General features: G+C 40.8%; 1 protein-coding gene across 4 annotated transcripts in view; it reads right to left on the minus strand.

The window, feature by feature from the left end:
* CCDC85A (coiled-coil domain containing 85A) overlaps window positions 1–26,570 on the minus strand; it is a 262,997-nt gene that overhangs the window by 217,110 nt on the left and 19,317 nt on the right. For all 4 annotated transcript variants that reach the window (XR_012585929.1, XM_074578556.1, XM_074578555.1 and 1 more), the window contains exon 4: window positions 22,931–23,040. Coding sequence is in view for 3 of the 4 variants with exons in the window: in XM_074578556.1 (XP_074434657.1) it covers window positions 22,931–23,040 (110 nt within the window). In the remaining variant the exon portion in view is untranslated. The remainder of the gene's footprint in view (window positions 1–22,930; window positions 23,041–26,570) is intronic.

The raw sequence follows: 26,570 nt of genomic DNA on the forward strand, positions 1-26,570 counted from the left end.
TAAGCCCTATGGAAGCTTCTATTTTCCTCACCGCCAGAGGTACATCCGAGTAAAATGACAGAAGAAGAGGCATTTTACAACATAACATAACCTGAAATATAATACTAGTAAAGATACTAAAAGCAGTCCATCAATAGTGACTCGTCATTAAATGTAGACAAATCTATTGTCTTTTACACTTTCAGGATGACGATTTTTCTAACGCAATACCCTCAAGTCACTAGGTGGCAAATACTAACATTATTATTAACTCTAATGTTAGAAAGTTTCAGAGCCTGAGGATGAAGTTATTTTTTGTGCTTATGGGTGAATCAGCATACAAAACCCTTTTTTTTTTTTTCTTACATGAAAGAGCTACAAAGGGATGCAGCAACAGATTGCTCTCCCGGCTCGTTATAATTTTTTTCAGCGATGCACAACAGTTAATTTTGTTGTCTTGAAACATGGCATCATAGTTTTCAGTCCAAATTTTCATTTCCCTTTAAAATAGAATTTGGTTGATTATACTCATTAGTTTGTAGAAGAGAATGAATAATTTAACTGGGGTGTTTTGCAGGTTTTGTCCATTGATTTTTGTCTGATTGTTTTGAACAGGGAGAGTCAAATCCTAGATCCCAAGCAGTCAGCACAGAGCTCTCAATAACAGCAACAGAAGCCAGGTTTCATTCAGGTATTTAGGGGAGTTTTTCCCTCTCATGTATTTATTCATTCGCTCGCTCTATAAAAACTATTACTGGCTATGTTAAAGGGAACAACAGAGCAGGTACGCCGCCTCCCCAGCGGCTGTGAGGACGGGCAGCCCAGGTGCAGGGCCAGAGCAGAGAGCACAAGCCAGCTAACAGGCTGAATGCAAACAGCAAACACGCCGCAGTCGCGCTGAAACTGAAATGTTCCATAACCTCAGTCTCCTTCTACAAAATGCAAGCTGGTTTCTCTGACACGGAAGTGAGGGGAAAATGTGGCGCTCCGTCTTCGATTCCACTTTCCTAGTGCTCCACCAGCATTGCAAAATATTAGGAGAAGGAGTTGTTCTCTAAAAAGAACCTTTTCAGCCTCTCCTGATAATCTGCTTAGCAAGGACACAAGCTGTTTTTCATTTGTTTCTACTGTAAAAGCAGTCACTGTGAGTCACACCTTACGGAGACTTTCTTGCATGGATTTTTTCAAGAACCCGGTACAAAATGTCCTTTCACTTCCAAAGACAAAGGGAAATAAATAGTGGTCTTTAGTCTCCTTCTAAAGCACATTAAAGATTTTTCACAGCAAAAGACACCAAAGATCTGTTCCTCATCCTTCGAATTCTTTGGATCGCCTAGCATTGGCAAAAACAAATCTCTCAAAAATGAAAGCTGCGCACCAGAACTGAGGAAATTAATCTGAGGTTTTTATAGCCTCCTTTGCTGCTCACAACAAGATTATTAAAGTAGGTTAAAGTAGGTTTTTTTTTTTTTCCTTTTTTATTTCTTGTGCTTACTGTTTGGAATTAGCATAAGCGTTAGAAACTATACAGTCCACAATTAATCTCCTCTCATTTGTTTGTGTTTTTTTTCATTTTTTTAAACACCCGCACAGTACAAGTCTATTCATAATCTGTGCCTCAAAGAATGCCCCATTTAAATGTAAAAATGCACAACAAGACATAACAAGTGGGAGAGTCGTGAACGAGGTGAGAATTACATCGACTGAAGAGGGGAGAAGTTACTACCAAAGAACCTCCATGCGGCTGCAGCAATCCAAGGGCTGGTGATGAGGACTGGAGGAGACTAAAAATTTCCTCTCCTTTCTTTCCCAACCCAACTAGACAAAAAAAAGAGAGAGAGAAAAGCTTACAGAAAAGAAATCACTGCCATTTGATTACAAACAGAATGTACTTTGGGAAGGAAAGGGGGAAATTACAGTTGCTTTAGTAGAGACTCCGGCAGAGTCAGGGGCAAGAAGTACCCGGTCACAGACGTTGAGAGGAAAGGTGGTGTTCTCGGTTTCACCCAGGCCAAGTCCCAGGTGATTGTGAGGCATCCGAAATGCAATCTTTGGAAGACAGGGATTCACATAGACCGCATGCAGAGTATGCTGTAACCAAACGATAGTTTAATTATTATCAATATAGTTATCTACTCTTCTGGAAAACTTCTAAGGAGTTACACCTGGTCTTTCAACAACAGAACCTTCTTCAACATCTTATTTGAAATTCTGTTTAAAATATTACATGGACTAGTAGAAAGAAAATATTTCTCTCTCTTCTTCCACCTGGAGAAAAGTCGCAGACTGGGAAATCTCTGCAGGCAAATGTGATGTCTTTATAGCAATCTCACAATTACCTGTAGAGATTCTACAATCTGGCATCTTCATACACAGTAATTATAAAGCATACAGTTCTTCATCTCCTGCACCTCTGCTGAGTTGAGCTGAATTCAATCCAAATTGCCTAAATAGCATGTAGCTGACTGTAAGCTTTTTTCTTAATAATTTTCATGAGCCAAAAGTTGAAACCAAAAGCATAAAAACTACATAAATTAAGGCACTGGATACTGGAAAACTACTGTTAACGTCTGTATACTAAGGGATGAAGTTATTATAGGTTATATTTCAACTACGAGGGCTTAATATTCCATTAATAGGCTACACCTATCGTTAACTGAACCTGAATCACAACTGGGTTTTCATGGGTGATTAGTTCACGCAGCACTGGATGAGTTTAGCTTTTCTAAAATGATGATGCTTTGAAGAGCTATGTGGTCGATGAATATTCTAAACCCAAGCTTTGGACACAGTGGCAGCAAGAATAAGTCATTTTGAAAAAAAACATCTCTTTTTCAGATAAGGGAATACCTAGCAATGCAGGTCTTCACAAATGGAAAAAAAAGTAACTTTTTTTTTCTCTCTTAAAATGTGCCTAGAACTATTTAATATTTGGGAAGTTTTAGCTCATCTGACTCGTATGACAGTCAACAGATTCATAGCTGGACAAATATTTACAAGGGCTCAGGAAGGCAGCAACTCTTGAATGTTCTTGAAACGTCAAGGCATCCATCCCGCTCAGAAATGCATTCCTAAAAGTTTGTGTGTGCGAAGAACTAATCCTATGCCATCCCTACACACGGCTTTCTTTTCATTGCCATTCTCAGAAAGGTGATGACACTGTGAACCGCACGGTGTAGCAACAGCAAGGCTGTGCAGCTTTAACAGGGCAATGCGGATGATGCAAACGAAGCTCACGAGAAGCCAACTGCACACTTCTCCTCTCAGTGCTTCAGAGTTCACAGAACATTGAACTGAATGGGCCCAGTTCACCTCCCACCGACTGTGTACCAGAATATGTGCCTAAACACTTCAGGAGATAGCCCTCTGGAAAATTCATTCCACCTGAACAAAACTTATACAAAAGCTGGACAGGAGGACAACTTAGCATGAAAGGACATCAACGGTGATGCTGAGCTGTTCACACAGGAAGACAAAGGCAAGCGGGATCACAATTTTTATCTGGGTTGCAAGTCAGATAAAGACTTTGATCTTCTCAGTTAACGTTATCCTCTTATACACCGCTTGTCGCTTTGCAGACCCGTCATACCCGCTTGCAATCCTGCTGAGAAGTCAAATATCTATCTATCTGGGCTGTAAGGATGTCACCTAGGTTTCACTCAGCTTCTGTGCGCACTGGGGAAGCCACGGTGCTGCCTCCTCTGATCTTGCTGGTTTGCCGCTAGCCCCAGGGGAAGGGAGCGGAGAAACCACTGGTGTTTTCACGTGCAGGGGCCCTGTCCCAGAAGGAAGGCACACAAAGCAAACGCTGCTTAAGGAGCAGAACAGACAAGAACACAACATCGAGGCAGGGAAAAGGAAAGCTTCAAGCTCTAATCGCAAAATCCCACAAAATCCAGCTGCTGGGCTCCACCCCCTACTGAAAAGGATGAGTTGCATGTGTTTTAATTCCAAAGTGATTCTCACACTTTTTTTTTTTACTTCCTCATTTTCCATCTCCTCTGTTTTCCCTGTTCACAAGAGATAAATACTCAGTCTGCACAACGGCCTTGCTATGTGACTTTCCAGTTCCCAGCACTTCCCAGAAACCACTATTCTTCAAGTAGAGCTACCACCTTTATTCTAGATTTGCATTTACATAAAGACTGAAATAAAGGTATGAGTTTAATCTATTTTTCTCAAACAAGTGTTAACTGACAAATGATGAGGGCAAGCATGTGCAACTACTGTGATTATGGGTGATAATTGCGCATGCAGGTAGAACTGGCGAGTCAGCATCTGCAAATAAAAATTGTGGTGATATCCTAGAATAGCTCAAAACAATGGCAAAGCCCCATTCATTGCGATACCATGATTGTTTCAACACAAACCTTAAATATTAGTTCTGGGACTGGAGGCAGAATTGCAATTGGAACCAACGCATTTTCCTCAATCAGACCCTTATAAATTAGCCTTACTTTTTATTAAAGCCAACTTGTTCCTGTCTACTGTGTCTTCACAGAGACTGTTTTAATAAGCTATAAAATGTGCTGTGCAATAAAAACATCAGTTACGTTGCATGATTTTAAAAAACTGTACCTGACTATTCCACTCTAATATTTTAAATCCGTCTTCAATTATTTACTCAGCCCAAGCCCTGCAGAGATATCAATACGGTGCCATACGTTTCCAAAAATGCTGTTGATGAATAATATGCCACCTGCCCATCCATTTAGATTCATAAAGAAATGCATCAAAGAGAAGCTACGCTGGCAAATCCAGCCCTGAGAAAGAAATCAAAGCTTCATTCCAAGAACTGACTCAAATCAATGCTAGAATCACTCTAGGCTAATCTAAAATTATACTCCCTTGATTATTTTTATATGATTTTTTTTGTTACTCTTCTGATTAAGAGGCTCTTGCAGTTCATCTTGTATGTTTTAAGTTGCTGACATCATTCTACGTACTTCTTATCTTGTCGTACTGACAGAATTACCTATGCTTTCACATCTCGATCTTCAGAATGCTGCCATTATATTAACTATTTCCATCTACCCATTTATTAGCAAGTATTTTTAAACAAGACATAAAAATTTGTCACCCAGAACTAAAACTATGGAGCTAGTTTGAACCCATCATACCGGTATAGTGGAAAATTAAATATCACATACTAAAAAATCCCTTTTTACAAATAAAAAAGAAAGAAAATTCTTAAACACTTGCCACCAGCAAGGGTAATGTGCAAACTGGTAACTCAACTCTTCTGCAGCTGCACCAAGTGATGACTGCCACCAGCTACTAGACATCGCTTTTCCTCCAGGGCTGCCCAGGTTTCAAATGCTGACTATCTGTTATTTATTGATTATTTTTTTTTAAAGAATGTGTCATTACTTTTAGCAACATGTAGACCTGGAGCACCGCCTACAACTGTGAAAGTAAGCAAAACCTTCACTATGTCTGAACTTTTCATTAGACTTTTTCACTGCAAATTACAATACAAAAAATATTGAGGCTTGATTGATTGATCTTTAAGCTGGAAGTTCTAAACTCTCTTTTAATCAGTCTTACACTCATTTCATAATCTTCTTATATCCATGTAAACAAAAAAAGAAAAAGCTACGTCAAAAGATCATCAAGATTGAAGAGTCAAGCAATGAAAAACTAGAAAGTGCCAGAATTAAGGTTGCCTGTGTGCAATTACTCTGTCCCCTTTGTGCCTTTGCAGTGTGAGATAGATTGTAAATTATAGGATTACGCGCGTTAGAGCAAGATTAACATTCTTTTACCATAACGTTTTTATGCACCATAGAAAAGTGAAAGATACTCCAAATCTTTCAGACACTTGGAACACCTTCTCACTCCTGGAGAAGCTAGGAGGGAGAAAACGGAAAATGCACGGTTACCCTTGGAAAGATATCTAACCTATGCAGGTACTTCCTCTACATAATATTAATCTGTATCTATTTACACCACGTTCTAGTAATGCTTGCCTAAATTCCTGTCTAGCAACTGTCTCCTCCTGCTCCTTTGGAGCCTTTCCTTCCATAGACGTTCTACAAACACACTTTTGGATGCCCAACTGGTTCAAATTAAAGAAATCACAATCTAACGGCCATCCTCCCTCCACCACCGTTTGATTATGATTTCAGTGCCATGTCAAAACTGCATTTGCGTGCAGCTAGCACTGCATACAGGGATGGCAGCAAGAAAAAGGGGCAGGCCAAAAATGACAGAGCAAGAAGAGAGGTTACAAGATTTTAGCCCACGTACTTTTAAGTCTTTTGTCTCCAATGGAAAACAATTTTAAGTACTACAAAAGAAACACAAAGAAATCTGAATTCTCAGTTGTGTTGCCATTCAAGAATCAACAGAAGAGATACGCCTTCTGCCTCTGGTGCCTTCTCCTCCAGCCACAAGTTCTTCCTCCACTTTCACAGATACGCAACAGATGAGAAAGTCTGGTCATGTCTGTATTCGTCTGGAGCTTTGTTCGGGACTTTCTGTATCACCTGATGCCTTCTTTTGTCCAGCAAATACTGTTGAACTGGCTGAGCAAACATAATCAGACCACCTGCCAAGCCTGCCTCTGGTTTGTTCCAGTGGAAGGCTGTTTTTTCTGAGGATTTTGAGAGTCGCTCCCCTGCCAGTATGCTCCAAGGCTGCACTATGCACTGGACCTCTCCTAGAGAAAAATCAACAGCTTTACATCAGCGACGGCACAGGCTGTATTCTGTGGGCCTCACGGTTTTAGTGTGCAAGGTAAGGAAAGCGGCCCAACCTTGCAAAAACATCTGATCCCAACACACTGCCCGTTGCTTGCCGGAGGGCTCGGGCAGGGTACAGATTTCACCAGGAACGGCTGACGCAGCCCTCCTGGTGCAAGGCGCAGCACAGCCCCCACTGACATGCTGGGGGGGGTAGGGTGGCCCTGGGTTTCTTTAACATACTATGAGCAGAGTATCGCCCCCAGAACCTGCAGGGGAAAAAAGCAGCTGGCTCTCCTCGCTGCAATATTCTGCTGTTGCAGTAAATTACGATGAAACCTAAAGTGAATGATCTTGCTTATCACCTGCTGTAGGTAATCAGCTCAAATAAACAAGCTTATATTTTACTTCACCCCTCTGAAAACATTCTTACAGCTTTTTTTTCAGAACAATCTCTCAATATCTACTTTTCTACCTATAATTTCATCAAATGTCTCCAGTACCTCCAACTTCTTTTTTGATTCTTGTCTGTTCTTGTGTGCAGTTCTGGCATTTCATTTCTAAACGTGAGAGATTTACTGCCACAGCTCCATAATGACCAAACACAAAAGCAGGATTTGGTTACAGTTCTCTGCTCAGTTGTTCTACCCTGGTTTGAAAGCACTGAGCAGTAGAGTTACAGGAGCATAAAAAAGAGGTTAAGTGTAAGGAGTTGAGAAACATGCACATCATTTTTAGGTGCTTTAAATAAATGGGTTTTGTTCAGCGGTTAGAGAGTTCCCTTGAATTTGTATTTTATTGTATTGTCTATTACACAAGAGAAGCCAAACACGCCGAGGCTGAACCAGAAAGAACAAGTCTGCTTTATCAGCTTTCATGCAGATTGGGGCATGCCAGAGATCACCGAATAAACTAGGTCTCAGTTCAACAAATGGAGTTGCTTAATAATACTTCTCTCAGAGAAGATGCACAGAGACCCTAAATGTTTTAATGACAGATCTTCACAGCACCAGGTGTTGTCTGTGGAATTATGCCATTTTCTCCTATGTAGGACGTTCAGGGAAGAAACTTAGCTGACATGAATCCACTTGCAGGCCTAACCTGGACGGCTGTGAATTGGCTTAATCTCAGCTGGCAACTGTGAGCAGTTAATAACTCCCTCACAGTGGTATCTGGGATTATGCTAAACACAGCAATTTCTTTGCTTTTACGGATTAGTAGACCTGCATGGCACCTAAATTCCAGAACCAAGACATGCTATTGCCGTACACAAAATCCAAGCGCACCATGCACACAAGATTAACCTCACGGTTTATTCCAACCATTAAGTACGCCGAACTCCAGACCTTGCCTTGGTAACTCCGACCCTTCCCAGCTTTACTGGTGCAGCATCCTGCGGCAGCAGAATAATCCCTGTCTTAATGGGGTTAACACATTTTCCTGACACCACATCTCATTTCAGTCCCCACTGAAAATGTTACTTGTAAAACTACCTTCTGAAAACTTTGGTCTAGCATCGAACTGTAGGGCAGATGATGGCTTTTCTGTGTTTAATCCTTCACATCTGAGTTTTTTAAGATAAAGTTGTGTCCAGACTTTTCACTTCATCCCTGTCTTGTCACTAGTTCAAAGATTAGTGTTCCACCATAACCACCATCTACACTGAATTTTCCATTACCCAAAACAATTGCAGTCCATTTTTCCCACATTTATGACCTCGGTGATGTCCCAACTCAAACCAGTCAGGATTCTTGTAACTTTTTTAAAGTTGAAGTTCGCGTGCTGAAGAGGACCAAAATGATTACCTACCATTTCAAGAAACACAGCTGTCATATCTATGCCCATATTTATGGTACCAAGCATTAATGCAATGTTTGGAAAATGAGGTGTACAATCTACCTTTACGTAGCTCTCATTTAGCTCTTACTCACCTTTAAAATGAAGTTAGAAGTACCATTATAAATAAGTAAATTCAAGCCCTATCTTCAGTCTCTAATTCCACCCCATTAATTTAAGAAATCATCACAGTCTTAGGATAAAGTCATCACTGACTCTGTCTGGATACCAAAGATCATTAGAGTGAGCTAGCTACCAAGTAATCAAACACAAATCCTGGCATGCTGAAGCATATATTCAGCATTATGGACAGCAGAGACCCTTCCTTGCTACCAAACGCCATTCACATATAATTCTCCTAAACTGTCAAGCAAATACGCCAGCTCCTTAGCCGTAATTGTAATATTGCTATTCACATTTGCAGTGCTTGCAACTCCGTTACTTACAGCACAATCCAAAGGTGCAGAAATCAAGGCAAGATTCCCATTAACATTAGGTGGCTTTAGATCAACCTCTGGATAGCCAGCAGAAAGGAATACTATACAGCCAGCGCACAGAAAATAGTTATATTCATTTCACCACGGTTCTATGGCTGAAAGCTCCGGATGGACAATCCTTAGAGATATCTCCCTAAATTTTATTTACGTGTGAGGTCCCAGGGAGCATCTGTGGTCTGCCGAAAACTATTCATGTCACATTAAGGATCAAAGGAACCCGATAAAAGATGGCTCACTCCGATGTACAGAAGTTGGTGCTCAGCAAAAAAAGGCATGACACAAGTTCTTTTCAGTCCTGCAAAATTTCAGAAGAAAATCATTCTGAGATAAAAGTGCACTATCCGAAACAGTCCTGGTAAAGCGATGCTATTTCTGCCTCAGTAACTACTAACAAAAATACCACCAAAAAAATACTAACAAAAAACACTGATGTAAAAGTGTAGTTTGTCCATGATGTTTATATGGACTTAGTTACCACTTTCATTAGTCATCAGACGTCACCTGGCATGGTTTGTTTTCCCCTGGAAAATGTTCTTTAAAATGTTCTTTAAAGCATTTTTCTTCAAGTTCAAGTTAATGAAAATATCTAGATCGCTGTGGGACACAGACTACAGAATATTTTAAAAGAAAGACCTAATAGACTGCATGGCATTTGTGCCATGGAAGCACTAACAAAATGAGTCACCCACTTACATACGGCTTGCAAAAGTGTTGTAGAATTTCTAAAGATGAGCGTGTGCTCCAGTCATACACTTGCAACTGGAGCTATAGACTGACGCTCTTAACAGTTGACATGAACAGATTGTAATCTGAAGATTCATTTCAGGTTCACCTTGCCGATTCTTACAGATAAATGTACAGATACAGAGTATTAGAAAAAAATAACAAAACATCCACTGGCCAAACACAGGTTTTTGCCAAATGTTGGAACGCTGTCCAATCCGGCCTAATTTTCAGCCTTGAAACTCACGAGACCCTGATTTTAATTAGAAACTTTATTTTTAAATACATCTTAGAACTGATCTATGGTGTGACTAAGCATCAGACCCACTCTGAACTGGACAGTGTGGGAACAGTTTGCAGAGCAGGGACATCGCCTCTGTTCAGGGCCAGTGCGGCACGTTACAGGGAGCTCTACCCCGGATCTGCACATCAGCACGCACCAGCCGAAACAGTGCTGTGCCCAGCCACGCACAGCCTTCCTCCTCCAGCTCCCCTCGGAAACGCCAGGGAGCACTGAACCTCGGTCTGCTGGTTAGACGTGGCCGGGGCACCTCTGCGGAGCAGAGCAAATTCATTAATTAGTTACAGTCAGACACATTGCAGATTAGTCCTTTTTAGGCCTGTACCAGACAGACAAAACTATCTCCAACTATCTCCAAAGCCATTGACCGCATTCTTTCAAAGAGAAGTGGGTGAAAGCACAAATTGTGATGTCTGAGGACTGTGATGACCATATTCTGCCTCTGTTGTGTGTGTTATTTGCTCTCAGCACAGTAAGATCTACACTAAATGGACAGACAGACATACCTGGCACATCCTCATCCAGTGGAAACATAGAGGCTAGCTGTCAAAACGTAGGTCTGAAATCAGATTATTCTTTTCAAATGTAGTGGTTTTTCTAGATCCAAAAAATATGTGAGAAATAGGACAGTACCATTAGGTCTGTAGTTCTCATTGCCAAAACGTTGCACGCAGAAAGCCCATACGCGCTGACATAAAGTTGTAGTTTCTCATGAATTTCCCAACTCAAACACTTACTGAATTTGCAGACTCGCCCTGCTGCAAGCCTACATCATTTCCTGCATTTTTGAGAAGCAGAACACTTGCTGACTAACTTGTGTTAAACTAGCCAATCAACAAACAAGAGTTTTCAATAAAGTAAAACTTGCATAAGATGTATAACGCTCTCTAGCAGTGCTACCTAGAGTGAGCCTTGGTAATATTTATTCTTAGTAATTCCTAGGTAAAAGAAAGGTAAAACATCCTAAAAAACTGGGTGGTGCAATTAAGCATTTTTCTTTTTCTCCTAGTACGCTGGCCTTCTTAAGCCTCAACATTTGAAGTTTAACATTTTTTTAAAAAGACATTAAATGGGGACACTGCAACTGAAAAAATTAGGACATAACCAAAACAACTGCAGAGTTTTTGATGTCGCAGATACTGCATCAGGAACTGATTGGATAATAATCAGTCACCATCAGTTCCTAATGCATTGCCTTCAGCATCTAAACAAGCATCTATGAGTTTCTAACATGAACAGCAGCAATATTGTCATGTTTACATGTTTGCTAAATGCCCACCCACCAAAAATGTGACGGCTCTCTCACAAATCCACAGTATTAGCTTTAGAGGGAACTCTAAAGGTATTAGTGCTGTTCCGTGGGACACCTCACTCCCTCCCAGACTGGGGGAGTGCAGTTAGAACCGGATTGGGAGAAAAAACTGAAGGAAAAGAGGTGTTCTTGCCTGAGGTGGTTACCTCAACAATGTCCCTCTCTTCATAAAGATTTGCAAGGCAGACCTAAAATATAAAGGCAGTGATAATGACAGTAGTCTCTTACATGGCACCTTATTTCAAAGTATTGCAAAATTATTTACGATCTGGTTTATATTGTTATAATATATGCACAAAACCCACACATACTGATTTATATGTACATATCTATGAGACCAAGTGAAAAAGTAGAGAGAGCGCAATCTTTTCGTCACTGATGGAACAGAAGCCACACTGAACTGGAACACAACGGTTTACTCAGGAACTGAATGAAGCATATCCAATTTTAATTGCATATGACGTCTGGGTAAGTAGAAGGCCACTTATAAAATATTGACCGATCTTTGCCTCTCTTTGGGTTCTTGCATCTCCAGAAGTTATTTGAGCCTTGATTTAGACCTCACCTGAAGAGCACAGCCCTCAGCAACGCAATTGCTATTAATACCACAATTTCTTAGCTGAGCACTGGTTCAGAGCAAAGCATCTGGACCCTCCAGGACATTCATGGCTATGTTGGAGGGCACATATCTCTATTATGAACACATCTCATCCCATGTGAATTTGTGATCACTGATCTACAGCAGAAATCCGGTTAAACCGAAGCAGGAAGATGTACAGCAGTACATCAGAACTTCCTTCCTTAATTGCTGAAAAAGATAACCTGGCAAATCCTACCTGCACTCTGAGAGAAAGAACATCACCTCCACAGTTCTCTGCAGGGCAAGTGGATGGCTACGAACTTAACGTGACATAACAGAGTCAACTGACATTGTTTTATTCATTATTCTTATTCAGGCCTGTAGCTCAAAACCTTTAAATGCAACCTCCTGGCTGCCTCCTCATGAGTTTTATCCATTTCTTCTACACAGATATCAGTCTGCCCACAAACTTTGAATAAGAACAGGGATCTGGAACCCATCTCCATCCCACAAATTGTCGGCATTTTTTTAACCAAAGGTGTGTTTCATTATGTTACATTGGTAGGAAGCAAAATCTATATTCAAATCCTCAATCCAGAGTCCGCATATTCGGAGATGAGAAGTGCTGGCACAGGCCCACGGGTTAAATCCTCGGAGAGAACCATTCCACTGAGAAAGAAATTTGCATAGCACAGAAGCAGTGTAAAGGTGCCGCCGTACATGCAGAGACACGGAGTGCCTCCCAAAAGGCAGGAAACATGGCTTGTGGCAAGAGTAATTTTAGGAATAAGAAGCCTGAGTAAGCAGATGTCTGCAAGGTCAGAAAGGAAAGTGCCAGCTTCACAACACTGCAGTTTACGCAGTGACACAGAACTTATTCCAGCCCCTCTGGGGAATCAACACCACCTGTGTTGATTTTTTTTGTGTGATCAGATTAAACTGTGACCTACAATCTCCTCCTTTCGTGCAGATCCCAGATTCCTGCACATGGAGATCCACGCTGTCTCCAGCTGGCACTAAGGTTCTGAAGGAACAGGCTGAAGGAAACCGAGGTAGTTTTCTTAGCCCTTTTTCTTTCCCTTCCTGGGAAAATATTTCAAGCCTACCGAGACTTAGAAACACTGGTCTTTCACTTATTTTTTTCCCTATTGTCTGTCTTTTTAAAACCACTTGTATTCAAGGGGAAATACACTAAACATTTTTATTTTTACTTTATTTATTTTGACCTTTCTTAGTGCCAAAAATGTATCCAGCACATCATGCATCTGTGTATGCATAGTTCCACAGGCCAAGCATACACAAAATGTGAGGCATAACTGCTGCAGAAAGGAGCTAGTGATAAAGGGATGGAATAATTAAGAGTTATATATGTGTTAAGGAGAAGAGAAGAGAAAGAGAAGAGAAAGAGAAGAGAAAGAGAAGAGAAAGAGAAGAGAAAGAGAAGAGAAAGAGAAGAGAAAGAGAAGAGAAAGAGAAGAGAAAGAGAAGAGAAAGAGAAGAGAAAGAGAAGAGAAAGAGAAGAGAAGAGAAGAGAAGAGAAGAGAAAGAGAAGAGAAGAGAAGAGAAGAGAAGAGAAGAGAAGAGAAGAGAAGAGAAGAGAAGAGAAGAGAAGAGAAGAGAAGAGAAGAGAGAAGAGAAAAGAGAAGAGAGAAGAGAGAAGAGAGAAGAGAGAAGAGAGAAGAGAAAAGAGAAGAGAGAAGAGAGAAGAGAAAAGAGAAGAGAAGAGAAGAGAGAAGAGAAGAGAAAAGAGAAGAGAAGAGAAAAGAGAAAAGAGAAGAGAAAAGAGAAAAGAGAAGAGAAAAGAGAAAAGAGAAGAGAAAAGAGAAAAGAGAAGAGAAAAGAGAAGAGAAAAGAGAAGAGAAGAGAAAAGAGAAGAGAAGAGAAGAGAAGAGAGAAGAGAGGAGAGAAGAGAAGAGAGAAGAGAAGAGAGAAGAGAAGAGAGAAGAGAAGAGAGAAGAGAAGAGAGAAGAGAAGAGAAAAGAGAAGAGAAAAGAGAAGAGAAAAGAGAAGAGAAAAGAGAAGAGAAAAGAGAAGAGAAGAGAAGAGAAGAGAAGAGAAGAGAAGAGAAGAGAAGAGAAGAGAAGAGAAGAGAAGAGAAGAGAAGAGAAGAGAAGAGAAGAGAAGAGAAGAGAAGGAATGGGTCCCATTCATTACACTCATTGATTCCACAAGCTCATATCTACTCCTGCAGGAGACACTCTAACCTGGGCAGCCAGCAATGTGTGGACAAGGGAGCAGAAGCGATCCTATACCACACATATATGCAGAATTACATGACAGATACCGGTCTAGGTGTGGTGGCAATTTTAGCCAGCTTCCCCACGTCCATACACCAAAGAGCACGGACTTATTAGAGAAGTTAAAAAGAATCAAGCTCTGTGCAATTAGTATTGCCTGGTGCCACTCACACTCCGACCTCCCGGCATGCAGTTACAATCCTCTCTTCCCAAAGCCCAAGTCTCCCATGTAGAGAGAGGCCACGCCAACCCTAACCAATAAGAGTACATCCTTCTCAGCAATTTACAGCCATAAAGCATACAGTTAGTTCTCTTAGTTCTATAGGAGCCATTTTACTTTCCTTTGGGGTATCTTTCACAAAACTTCTTTTTTTCAAAATGAGCATTAACCTTAGGTTTTGCTAAATGTGAATGCCCTCGATGAACTTAACATATAGCAACAAAGGAGGGAATGACGGAGAAAAAGAGAGAGAGCGCACTCTTACAACAAAAGCTACAAAACTTATTACTACTTTTAGGTTTTATTTTAATTTACTAGACTTCAAGGTGACTATATCCCTTGACAGTAGTTCTGAAGTGCTCTGAAATCCAGTGCTTTGGGCCTGATAAGATATATCAAGTTACCCGTGGAGTGCAACATGCAGTTATCTATGCTCAAGACTTCCCAGTACCAGGGAGTGGGACGGCAGATCTGGACCCTTGCTTTAGACCCAATTAACCACCAAGGAATTAGCACGGTATTGCAGGTATCATCAGATCCCCATCAGCCTAAACAGAAATGCCGTGACAGAGCAAATGGGTGGGAAGACTGAAGGGAGCTGATGTCACTGAGCCCACAGTGTAATCTAATTCTAGATTGTTTAGGCCTCCCATCTCTCATCCTCTTCTTCTCTTCCTGTTTCTAGGAAAGAAAATAGCCTCCACCCTGCTAATGATCCCTCAGGGGAGGCAGCGTCAAGAGGCAACACTTGCTGGAGCAGAGAAAAGCCACGGCTGCTGCTGTTGCAGCACACAGCATCAGGCTAAGAGCATCCGCAGCCTACAGATATCAACTAATCTAAGCGGGGGAAGGAAGGCTCCCCCCATGGGAACTCAGCTGATTCAGGGAGGGAGGGGAACAGATTTTCAGTGAAAACAAATCACCGAGCTTCCCAGAACCCCAATGTCTGTGCATTCTCTAGAGGGGATTTGCAGAAAGACAGGAACAAACATACTCAAGCAGAAAGACACATAGCTGGAAACATCACTTGAACATGATATTTCACAGTGAAAACATAGGGCAGAGGGCTTCGGAAGGTCTCGCTCCACATCCCCACCAGCAGGCAGCGATGGGACCCTCTTGCTTTGCTTTTTCTTAACTTCTTTGCCTCCTTTCTCCCAGCTGAATGCTTACGGCCAGCTTCCGAGCTCCCTTGCGGAAGCCGCTGGAAACAGGTAAGGAGGCAAAAAGGGATCATTTACTCGTCCATGACTTTTTTTTCTCCCCTTTCACACTTCTGTCGCAGTTCAGCTACTGTCTAATCATCCTGCAGCGACAGCCACAAAAAATGGCATTGACTGTATTTCTCCTCACTTACCTTTTTCTCACTGCCAAGAGAGTATCCAGTAATTTTTGCCCTGGAAAACCTTTGTCATCTCAGAGGGAAAGTAACCCTTCCATTACTCCTTCCCACTCCCTGCTTCACCCTCTGCCAGAGGACAGTGTGCAAATGCAATGCTCCTCCAGGTTTAACCACAGAGCACCACTTTCATTTATGACAGGTATGACCTGGGAGAAAAATGAAGAGGGAAGAAGAAGGAAGGATTTGATAAGCCAGTAATTAAATACTAATATGTTGAATCTCCCACACTGCTCTCACTGCTTTTGAAGGCAATAAAATTTGCACTGGGATTTCCTATGAACCTCTATACATACAAAAAATTATCTGAGGCAGGCATTCCCTACAATAAAAATTATCATAATGGTGTCAGACCAAAGATCCATCTAATTCACCTCGGCAGTAACTAAAACAAGGTGCAGGAACAAGGTAAACATAGTGATGCTTTCCCAAATGCTCTTCCAGGCTCCAACAATTTGCGGCTCATGAACTCCCCAAAGCATACGTGCCCATGCATTTAGTATTTATTTTTCATAAACCTGTCCTCTATCCCCTCGCACCCACAGAAGCTGCAGCATCCGTAATAGCTGAGGCAAGGAGTTCCACAGTTTAACTGCACGTTGTAATGAAGAAGCACTTCTTTTTGTACCTCTGCCCAGTAGAGTTCCTTCAAGCTTTACCTTGTTTGAAAATCTGGCAGCGGAGTATGCATATGAAAAACAGTGGTTGTTCCTAAAAATTGGTGTAAATTTTACCACACTATTCCACAATTCCTGCTGGAAATGGGAAGAAGAGCTAAGAAACAAAAAAACATAGGGGGGGAAAAAACCCACTAAACAATAAGCAAAGAAAACAAGGTGACCGTGGTGAAACAGGTCATTGTATCAACAAAGAGAATCTGTAATTCCCACTTTAAGGACACAAAGAAGTGTTCCAGAGCAGTTTACACATCTTTTGAATTTCTGCCCAAGTATCTCAGCAAGTAAAAAGATGCTTTAAATGACAGGCCCCCCTCTCTCCTGACTGCATACTTGGAGATGTTTAGATGCCATATTTATTCCATCAGGCTCATGAAATAAGTTACACCCAAGAAACGTGCTCCAGAGATGCCCATTTCAGACAGCAGGGTATGAGTAACTAGCACGGAGGTCTACAGTCTCCCCAGTTTTGGTTAATCCACCTCCCACTCGGACCATATCTCAGCACAGACAGGGGAGGTGCACAAAGCTGTCCACCCTTTTGGATGACTCCATAGCCCTGATGGAGCAAGAGCTTGGGGCACACGCTGCAGTTAGCCACCCACACAGATAGGTTAATGTACTTTTTGATGATTCATAAACCCAGATCTAACAGCAGAATCGAGCCTTTTGTTCATTATTTTGGAATGAAACATCAGCTAACATTTTTTACAGATGACTGTCAAGGCAAAATCCTGGACTGACGAGTCCTGCTTATCTGAAATGATTTTCAGCTACACCCTTTAAGGCAAAGCCGTGTCTATTAAAAGAAATAAAGCAAATCCCAGAATCATAATCCTGGAACAGTCCGCTGTGTACTGTACTCCGTGCGGTCCATTATGTCTAAATTTTGCAGAGATCCTCTGGACAGCAAATGCTATTACTGTGCTACATAATCCCTACTCACTGAGGACTAGTTAAGGATGGATTTGTATAGTCTTAACTGTAAATTCTTCTGCTTTTGGGTGTTCTTGCTGAGTCTTTAATAACATAGCTTTGAAGTTTAATTAATCTCTTAACAGTTGCAACCATTATACTTGAGATATATACAGGACAAGTAATAAGCTTGTAAAGTCACAGTTAACTTTAATCAAAAAAGGGAAAACATGAGGAAAGTTTTATTCACCAATAGCTTTCACAAAATTAACTTTAGTGTCATGCACATCAAGTCCAATTTTCAAATCACTGGAGATCTGCCCTCTCGCTGCTTCCAGCAAATTCTATTCAATCACTAATTATGAAAGAGAGGAAGAGCTGCCAATCAAAGAGGAAGGCATAAGAAGATTCACAACTGCCAGTTAACTTTACTACTAAGATAATGGAAAAAACATGTGCAGAGCAGCCACCCAGAAGATGACTGCCCACAACATTTTTAAGAGAGAGTTACATCAGAAGAGAAGATGGCCACAGAAGATTGCACTGGCACACAGCTCAACTAATCTAACGCACTGAGCTAGAACAAGAAGGACTATGGACACAGAAAAACTGCTCTGACATAAAAGATGTATTGCCACATTCCCTTTTTCAGACAAAGGGGAAAGATTAACAACCTACGTGTCAGCTAACAGAGGACAGATCTTTATGAGGGAACCATTTCCAGGATATTTTACATGATCGATCATTTTCTTTGACCTCCCCACAATACTGTGATACCCTTGAAGCTACGCTGCTCCTATTTGCAAAAAGAACATAAAGGAAGACACTGGAAATACAGATCCAATTAGCAATCTCTTTTTCTGTCTTTCCTGTTGTTTGCCTGGTGACACAGACACAGTTTTAGGTAACAACGTACATAGAATATTGCACGTATGTGCAAGTACATAACCCAAATAGCCCCCTTGCACAGTTGGCAACGCGAAGTGTAAACTCACTGTGGCATGCGCTTCACGTAGTCAACAATAAATACAAAACTACACATTTAGACTCCAGTTCTGCAACTGCGTTTTCTCAGGCACACACCTATGTTCAGACAGCATCATTTGCACAGTAAGCACATATTAGCAAAGAGCACTACAGGATTTACCTTCTCTACAATATTTAGTAAGATAAAGGAAACAAATTTTTATAACATAGGACATGGATTTTTCTTGGGCACAGCAGGTGCTGACAGATGGAGAGAGACATACCATCACAGCACTTCTGCGTTTGAAGTAGCAGGTTCAAGAATGGTATTCCATGTCACAAAAGGGATGGTAACCGGCTCAAAAGCCTTGGCCTCTAGAAGGTTTTTTCAGATATAAATAATATCATCTCATTTTGATCAATTTTTCTTAAACTTTGATAAAGTTCTTTTTTTCTTCTGCCATTTTCCAATCTATTCTGGCAGCCTAATTATTTCTATATATATGTAACACATTCCACATCCATTTATATTATACATGAACACTTATGTATATAACTACACAGAAGAAAAATAATGTTGAAAGAATGTTGAAGTTGTGAAGTCCAGACTCCAAATGTCATAAAGTGGCAAGATTCAACTTACACATTTTTACACACTTACAAAAAGAGTTGTTTCTACCTCTTAATGGTGTCTACAGAATATGAAGGGAATGGACATCAGGATTATGTAGGATCCTTTGATCCAAACTGCCGCTGTAATACAATGCATGCTGTCCCAAAGAGAAGTTCACCATCTTTATATTTCATTTGCTAGAGATTCTTCAAATGTCAGATACGATAAGGAAACTGGAATGTTACTTCTTTCTAAATGCAGTACTGCAGTTCATAGGGAACTTCTAAATTCTGTGAGACAAAACATTAGGGTAAGACATGTTTTTGCCCAATTTACCCTAACTTTGTAAAACTAAAAATCCCCCTCTTTGCCACCTGAATACAGCATGTCTGGTCTCTCACCAGAGGAAAACTTTCTGCCAAAAGCTACACACTTTTGTCATCTAAATCTTTCTGTAGAAAACTCACAGAATTCATACTTTCATTCATGGATAACTTGACTTTTATATTTCCAATCTTCCTTCACATCAAGACATTAGAAAGAGGTTTCCAAACTTGCCAGTTGTGAGGCAGAATTTATTATCTCCACGAATCATTAATTTTAGGTTCCAATAAGAGTACAAGGTCATTTAATGATGTGATAGATTACATCCCATCCCTGAAGTCTGAGGATCACGAGTGGCGTCTCCTCTGCTAAGTCAACAGGGACACTCCCAAAAACATTCTGCCCAGAGACCACCAGGTTTACAAACTCTGCTAAGAAACCATCCGCACTGCAACTTCGCCAAGTCCTGCTTATGCACTGTGCTGGCTGAGATTGTAACCACCAGCTGTTTGTGCCAAAGTCCTTTACGTAGATGCACAACTGGAACTTGTACATTACATGTAGAAAACAGCTAAGGCTCACGGAACTCCAAAACATTTCTAGTTTGACCAGTGTGGCCAGGAGGGTTGTAATTTCTGTGAATCCAGTATCTGGGGTTCTTGGAATTTACCAGCCCTGCTGGCGAAGCAGTCATGTCTTGTAACTTCCATGTGGGCAGGAATGAGGTTCAAGGAACTTACAAGCTCCCCAGGGCAGCTGGAGGAACTTGCAAATTCAGTTAGACAGATACCTAGTGTTTGTGGAAGTTTGCCAAGCCTTTTCATAAAACAAATCACAGCTCATGACGCTTACAGTTTTTTCCCTGTTGGAACTAACAGCGAGGTCCACTGCAGAGGTTATGCTCCCCACTGAATGCCTGAACGAGAATGTGCCATTGCTGGGAAGCCAAATTATATTCTTGGCTCTGTATCTACGGGACAATATGAACTTCCTTAGAGATTCAATGGCTGCAGCTTCTACCATATGCCTGAAGGATACTGTAAATGATGTTCTCATGCAAATTAATCTCCACAGGTAGTCTGGTGAAGATATAATCTGTATCAAGTATCTCACACAAAGTAAAACAGGCATCAGAGAAGCCGGCAACTACTTCAGGCTCCAGCCTCAGTGCAGTTCTGAAAGGTTTGATGAAAGCCCCATTCAGCTACTTGTTCTTTCAGCTTTCTCCAAAACCGCTTTGCGTAGCTTAGCACAGAGAAGTCTCTACAGAACCCATGGAGACAAATACAGGAGATGCTACCAGAAAGGCCCTTGCACGGCTGCCTGTGCTGTGTGTGTGTGTCTATCCATGTATGCATGTGCTTTTCAGAATGCGTACATGTGTGTTCGTGGGTCTGTCCATACTTCCAGGACTTCTGCACCCAGAGAAATTGCTGCTTGCCTTCTAAGAAGCATTGCATTCATTAAGTGGAAAACAAAAGAGGCTGCAGGAGACATCAACAGGAGGAAGATGTACCTGATAAGCACGGATAGAGGAAAACCTGATTCGTCAACACTCCTTAGACTCTGCTTATTACATTCACTTCCCTGGGCAGAAGTCTTTTGAAGACTGCACAGGCAGTAAACAATGATTAAAACTGTGTGCGATCAGTATTATCTTCACCTCTTCTTTTATCCACACTGATATTAATACACACAAAGAAACTTTTTAACACGAGCCTTTCATATCCTTCTCTGTGTCTCACTCTTCCCCCACATGTATCCATGTGTCCATTGCCATCTCAAAAAATACAGTGGAGTAATGCAGCCACTCCCAGATTCCCTTGCAGTGTATTCTTTCTAAATCTGAAAAAGCCTGTTATTCCCGGAACCTGAACCTTAAGACAAATCATTGCATTTAGGATTCCTACTCTTGCCAGGTTCGGATTTTTTTCCTGAATTAATCTTACCCAACTTTCTGTTTAACCAAATTGAAACAGAAACCACATTTTGCACAGAAGATGAAGACAGAGCAGCAACTTCAGAAAATACCATACCAGGACAGAAAAGTTCAACCCTCACTAACCAGTCTTGCTCTTCCTAACGTCACAAAGGAAAGACACCTTTGCAGTCATTACAGAAACCCACATGCTTTTCCAAATAACTGTAATTGCTTTGACAAGGCAACAAATGAAGCCTCACCAAGGACAATAATGTTTGTATGTAACAGCTTGCTACATCACTTCTGTAACTTACTCTGATTCTTTTCTCTTTCATGCAATTTTAAAGAAGTAAACTGACTTAAGGGGGGTAGTTATTACCACAGTTTAAACAAGCTGAAAATTAGTTTAATTTTATGTATTATGTTAGAATATGCTGGCACTCTCCATAAAGACATTATCTTCCTTTTTAAGGTGAGTCTATTCAGAGGATTTGTAATTTTGGCTCATTTCATCCATGAGGTTCCTTTCTTCATGAACCAGTGCACAAGACTATGCAAATGAGAACTGAAGAGGACTGATGTAGTATTCAGTAAAGAGTTCTTTCATCTAGCAGAGAATAACCTTGGTAAAAGCCATGAATTTCAACAAGTTCCAGACTAGGGCAAGTTCAGCTATGAAGCTACATCCCAGTTTCACAGATGATCTCTCTTCCCCAAATGAACTGAAGCAAATGTCCAAATCCAAACTCCTTTACTACATCGAGAATTTTTGGAACAAGCTCTGGATACAAAGTCTGTGGAGCTCTTCTGTACATCATATGGTATGAAAATTGTGAAAGACCACCTCCCCAGAGGGTACTATGCCTGTGCTCTATGTTCCATCTTCTCCACTGCTGGTTTGACATTTGAACTATAACTGTAGAATCCCTTCAAAAACATTTGCACATTTTTGCTTGCCTTCCAGCAAACATTCCGCTTTTCAACCACTGCAAGCATCGGAGACACACCTCATACTGCCATTTTGCCACTAGAGGGCAGCTCTATATTTCTAGATCTTTTTCGTTATCTCAAAGAGGAATTAATTTCATTGCATTCCTGAACAATGGATCCACAACCTATAACTTCGGCTCAAGAATCTTATGAAAGCCCCCTTTGTTTTAAAGCAAAACACAGTGGTTGCCATTTAATTCACCAGTTTATCGTGCATTTATCTTTGAGAGGTATGCAGTACCCCTGTATGCAGATTTCAGAAGGGACTATGGTGAGTTGGCTTTTTAATGGAGAGCACCATTGAGGAAACATCTCTTTACTTTGCCAGGGTGCTGTTTGTTTCCATGGTGCATTCCCAATCTCATAGGCTTATGGTATTTCTGCTGCTTGTAAGGCCATATGCTTTAAAGAGCAACAATAGCAATTTATTGAAAACCATGTTTCTAAAGGTCAGCACTCTTTTAATGTGCACGTTTACATAAAACCACAAATCTATGTTAAGCAATTTTCACCTGAAAACAACTGGCTGGTTCAAGTTCTGTCATTTTATTCCCTCCCTTTTTTTTTTCTGCTATCAAGTACCCTATCATCAGGATAAATCTCCACCAATGTTAGACCATGCCTTCCAATCAACGTTTGCATTTACATTTGCTTGTTTGTACGTTCTCCCTGCTAAGGCTCACCCATCAGCCAACAACTGGTTGCTGTCAATCGGATCACCAGAGCTCTGCCAGATGGGGAGCGCAGCCCCACTTACCCCATACTCCGCTGCATTCCTTGTCAAGCTGCAGGAGATGGCAGGCTCCACGGCAACTTCACACGTAGTTTGAAGCAATGTCTGATTTCCACGGGGCCCTAGACACAGATCTGCATGGACATAAACCAAAAGCATCCTTCAAATAAGCCTCACAGAGGTTTTGCCATCCCATCCTGTTCTTTTTAAATGACCAAACAGACAGTGCAACATGTTACCACATCTCTCATTCCCTTTAACTGAGAAGTTCCCCTAATTCTGGGGAGCTGCAAGGATTACTGGGGCTTTGAAGCCAGCTGTTAGTATTATGCCACCATCATCAAAGGAAGCATGGATTGAATTCCCAGCCTCATTCAGGGACCTAGTCCCTCTTCTGATCCTGTCTGCAACACACCTCACACTGCCGTGTGGCACTTGGTGCAATGGAAAAGGGAAATTTTTCTAGGACTACCATATTAAATTACCATGAGAACACTCCACTAATAATAATATGCTGTACGAGTTTCTTTTCCTATTAGAAGCCCTATAAGTCAAGCCCTACAACTGAACACTGGATATCTTCCAACCATGAATGGAAAAACAGACTGACACAAAAGTTCATTTTGAAAGACACCAGAGGGGTCACTTCCAGATTAGGCCAGATTGAATTTTCCTCACATTTTGTGAAACTCTTCAGGAGATTTGTCATGGCATACCACAGTTCTCCAGATAAAAAAGCAAAACGTACTGTATAGAGCTTGCAGATGCAAGAGTTGAACACTTCTTTTTAGAAAACACCAACCTACAATAACAAATCTTTTTGCTATTCACAAGAGAATCATTGAGTATTGCAAAACTTGATAATTACTGATTCATGACAGATTTAGGAAAAACATCAGCTTAAGTAATCAGGTCAGGGCACTGCTGTTGACCACAGTATTGGCAAAAGAAACAGTTTCTTTCCTCATATCTTTCATCAAAGTTTAACATTTCACAGTATTTAACTTTTAGCACTTCATTGGTCCAGACCAGTAAACAACCGATAGCTTGAGAACTAGAAGTTAAATTTTGAGCAAACACCTCTATTTAGTATTATCTCATAATTCACTTACACTGTTCCCATACTTTTAAATTCAAGTTAGTAAAATTAGTGAGGATCCCTAATAGTTGTAAAAGAATTTTTTACTGCTGTTAATATAATCCACAAGATGATTAAACCCTTACACTGCCCATCACAAAAGGTATGCCGTGTCACATATTGCCAACTGGGAATAAAGATTTCATTCAGATCTCAAGGTGGACAAAAAACAAACCTACTTTTTTGTGAAGGAAATGTATGTTTGATCTTCATTTCCTCCTGGAAAGCAAAGGAGGGAAAGTCAAGAGCTTCTCTCTAATAAAGATTACTGCAGATAAATCTTCCACTTTCTTCCATGCCTCCATGATATTTTTTGCCTAACACTGGGGAATCATTCTGAAAAGGCAGCAGTGCAGTGAAAGAAGGTCTTCTGACTCTAAATGAAGTATTGTAATAGCTCCTATTTACCTTCCTAAGACACACACTTAAAAAAAAAAAAATCTCCTAAAACTGAGAAACTGTTAATCCACCCCAAGTAAATATTTGTTATGCTGGAGAGAAGATATTATCCTGACCACTTCACCTAACTATGCAATATGTGACTTACACAACAAAGTGTGCTTTAGCAATTTAAACCCAGCCCACAGGGGCCAACTTTTAAACATCACAACTTGCTATGCTTCAGGCCTACATCACAGATACATTTCCTGCATTATAGAAGGCTTTTACTAAATAACGACAGCCATGTTGGAGGTGAAAACTGAAGTTAATTGAATGAAGCATGTCAAGAATCTGGAGTAATTCCATCTGAAGTAAAGCCTTGTGCCACAGCCATAAGCTGTGACTTCCTACATAGAAGTATTTTTTATACACGTTTGTTCTAAAATGAATGTTATGTGACTGCTACTTTGAATTATTATTAGCTCTAAAGGAATGTTGTAAAACCACTCAGGCCTCTACCCTCAGAGAAACAAAATTATATATCCTCTTATGAAATTTCCTGCTCATGAAAGAAGCAAGGAAAATCTTTGGTGGAAGGCAGGAAGCTATAGGAAGAATAACTGGTAAGACTGTTTTACAGTCTTCTCCTTAGAACTGTCATTAGAAAATTCTTCCTCATTCACAGGATTATTTTATATTTTTTTAAGAAAACTTCTCATTTTCATATAGTTCTACTCATAAAATTTAGGCGCTGCCATCACAAATCCACCATTAAAGCAGACAGAATTAAATGTTATCTTCGCAGACTTTCTAAGACTGTATTAAGCACCAAGAACTCCGTTCTGTCTAAGAAGCCATGTGCCTGCAGACGAGATCAGGACACGGTGGCAGAGCAGCCACTTGGGCGATGACTGTCAGAGTTCAAGGTACATTGCCTGGTACTCTGAAACCTCCCTCCCCGCCCCCCGGCAAGTTTTCACTGATCTTGGGATACACAGGGAAGTTAATACACACGCACACTCACACACACCGGTTACAGTCTAGTTCCACACAGGGTGAAAGTTACTGCTAAATTCAGCAATTATTAAACTTTCCTGAAAACAGTCTTAAGCAACGACTCCACTGAATGACATCAAGGTCCAGTAGTCATGGTTTTTTCTCTTTTTGCTTTTGGCTAATGTTCTTTCAAATCAGCATAACAAAGGGGATTGAAGAAAAGCATGGGGAAAATAAGGAAACGTCCTCCTTAATAACTGCAGTGCCACAGCCTTAAGGCCCAAGTCACCTCCATTGTTTTTGTGCACCCCCTTTTAAAGCAGCAAGGAATTTGCCAGCCAACAGCAACTACAAGACCTGTCCCCAAAAGCCGTTATGCACAATAACTCACAAAACCGCCACAGGCTCCTAACCCACTGCAGTCGGACCACACGAGTTTCAATGCATTCGCAGTGTAAGGGAGAGAAACAATCTGACCCTTGGTCCTAAAGCAACAAGTGCCAAAAAAAAGCTATTTTACAGTCACACAATCAATCAATCTACTTCAACAGGCTTAATTCATTTATCTTCAAGATGACACGTATCTTAGTGTCCACAGCTTGCTTAGAGATACCAGTGAGAAGCTCCAGTAACATTCAGAGATTTGTACATTAAAGGCCTCCCTGAATGATTTAGACATTCCAGGTACTTAATAACTGAGACAGATAATTAATAACTCAGCCACAATTTGCTGACAAAATGTTGCACCAAGAGCTCTCCTTTGAGGTGAGAAAAGCAGAGGCAAGCTCAATCGATTATGCTTTTCCCGCTCTAGTGTTTTCTTGCAGAGGTTTAATTTATAAGATAAAAGTCTGTTCTCTCTTAGAGATACACATTTGAAAAATGATTGATGAACATGAGCGTAAACGACCAAGGCCTAAAATTCTGACACATTCTAATTATTGCTTCAGAAGCGAAAATTTCTGCAACCACAGTTCACTGTTAAAAGTGCTGTCAAACATTACAGTGAGAAAGGCACGTTTTTTCAAGAGTAAGGGAGATGGAAAGCAAAAACTTTTTCTACATAAAATGGGATAAAAGGTAATAAATAAGGAGTCTGGAAGTAAGTACTAGTAAGACCCCGAGTAGGATCCGGGTAAATACATTCCC

The sequence above is a fragment of the Larus michahellis genome, chromosome 3, assembly GCF_964199755.1.
Source record: "Larus michahellis chromosome 3, bLarMic1.1, whole genome shotgun sequence".
Lineage (NCBI taxonomy): Eukaryota > Metazoa > Chordata > Aves > Charadriiformes > Laridae > Larus > Larus michahellis.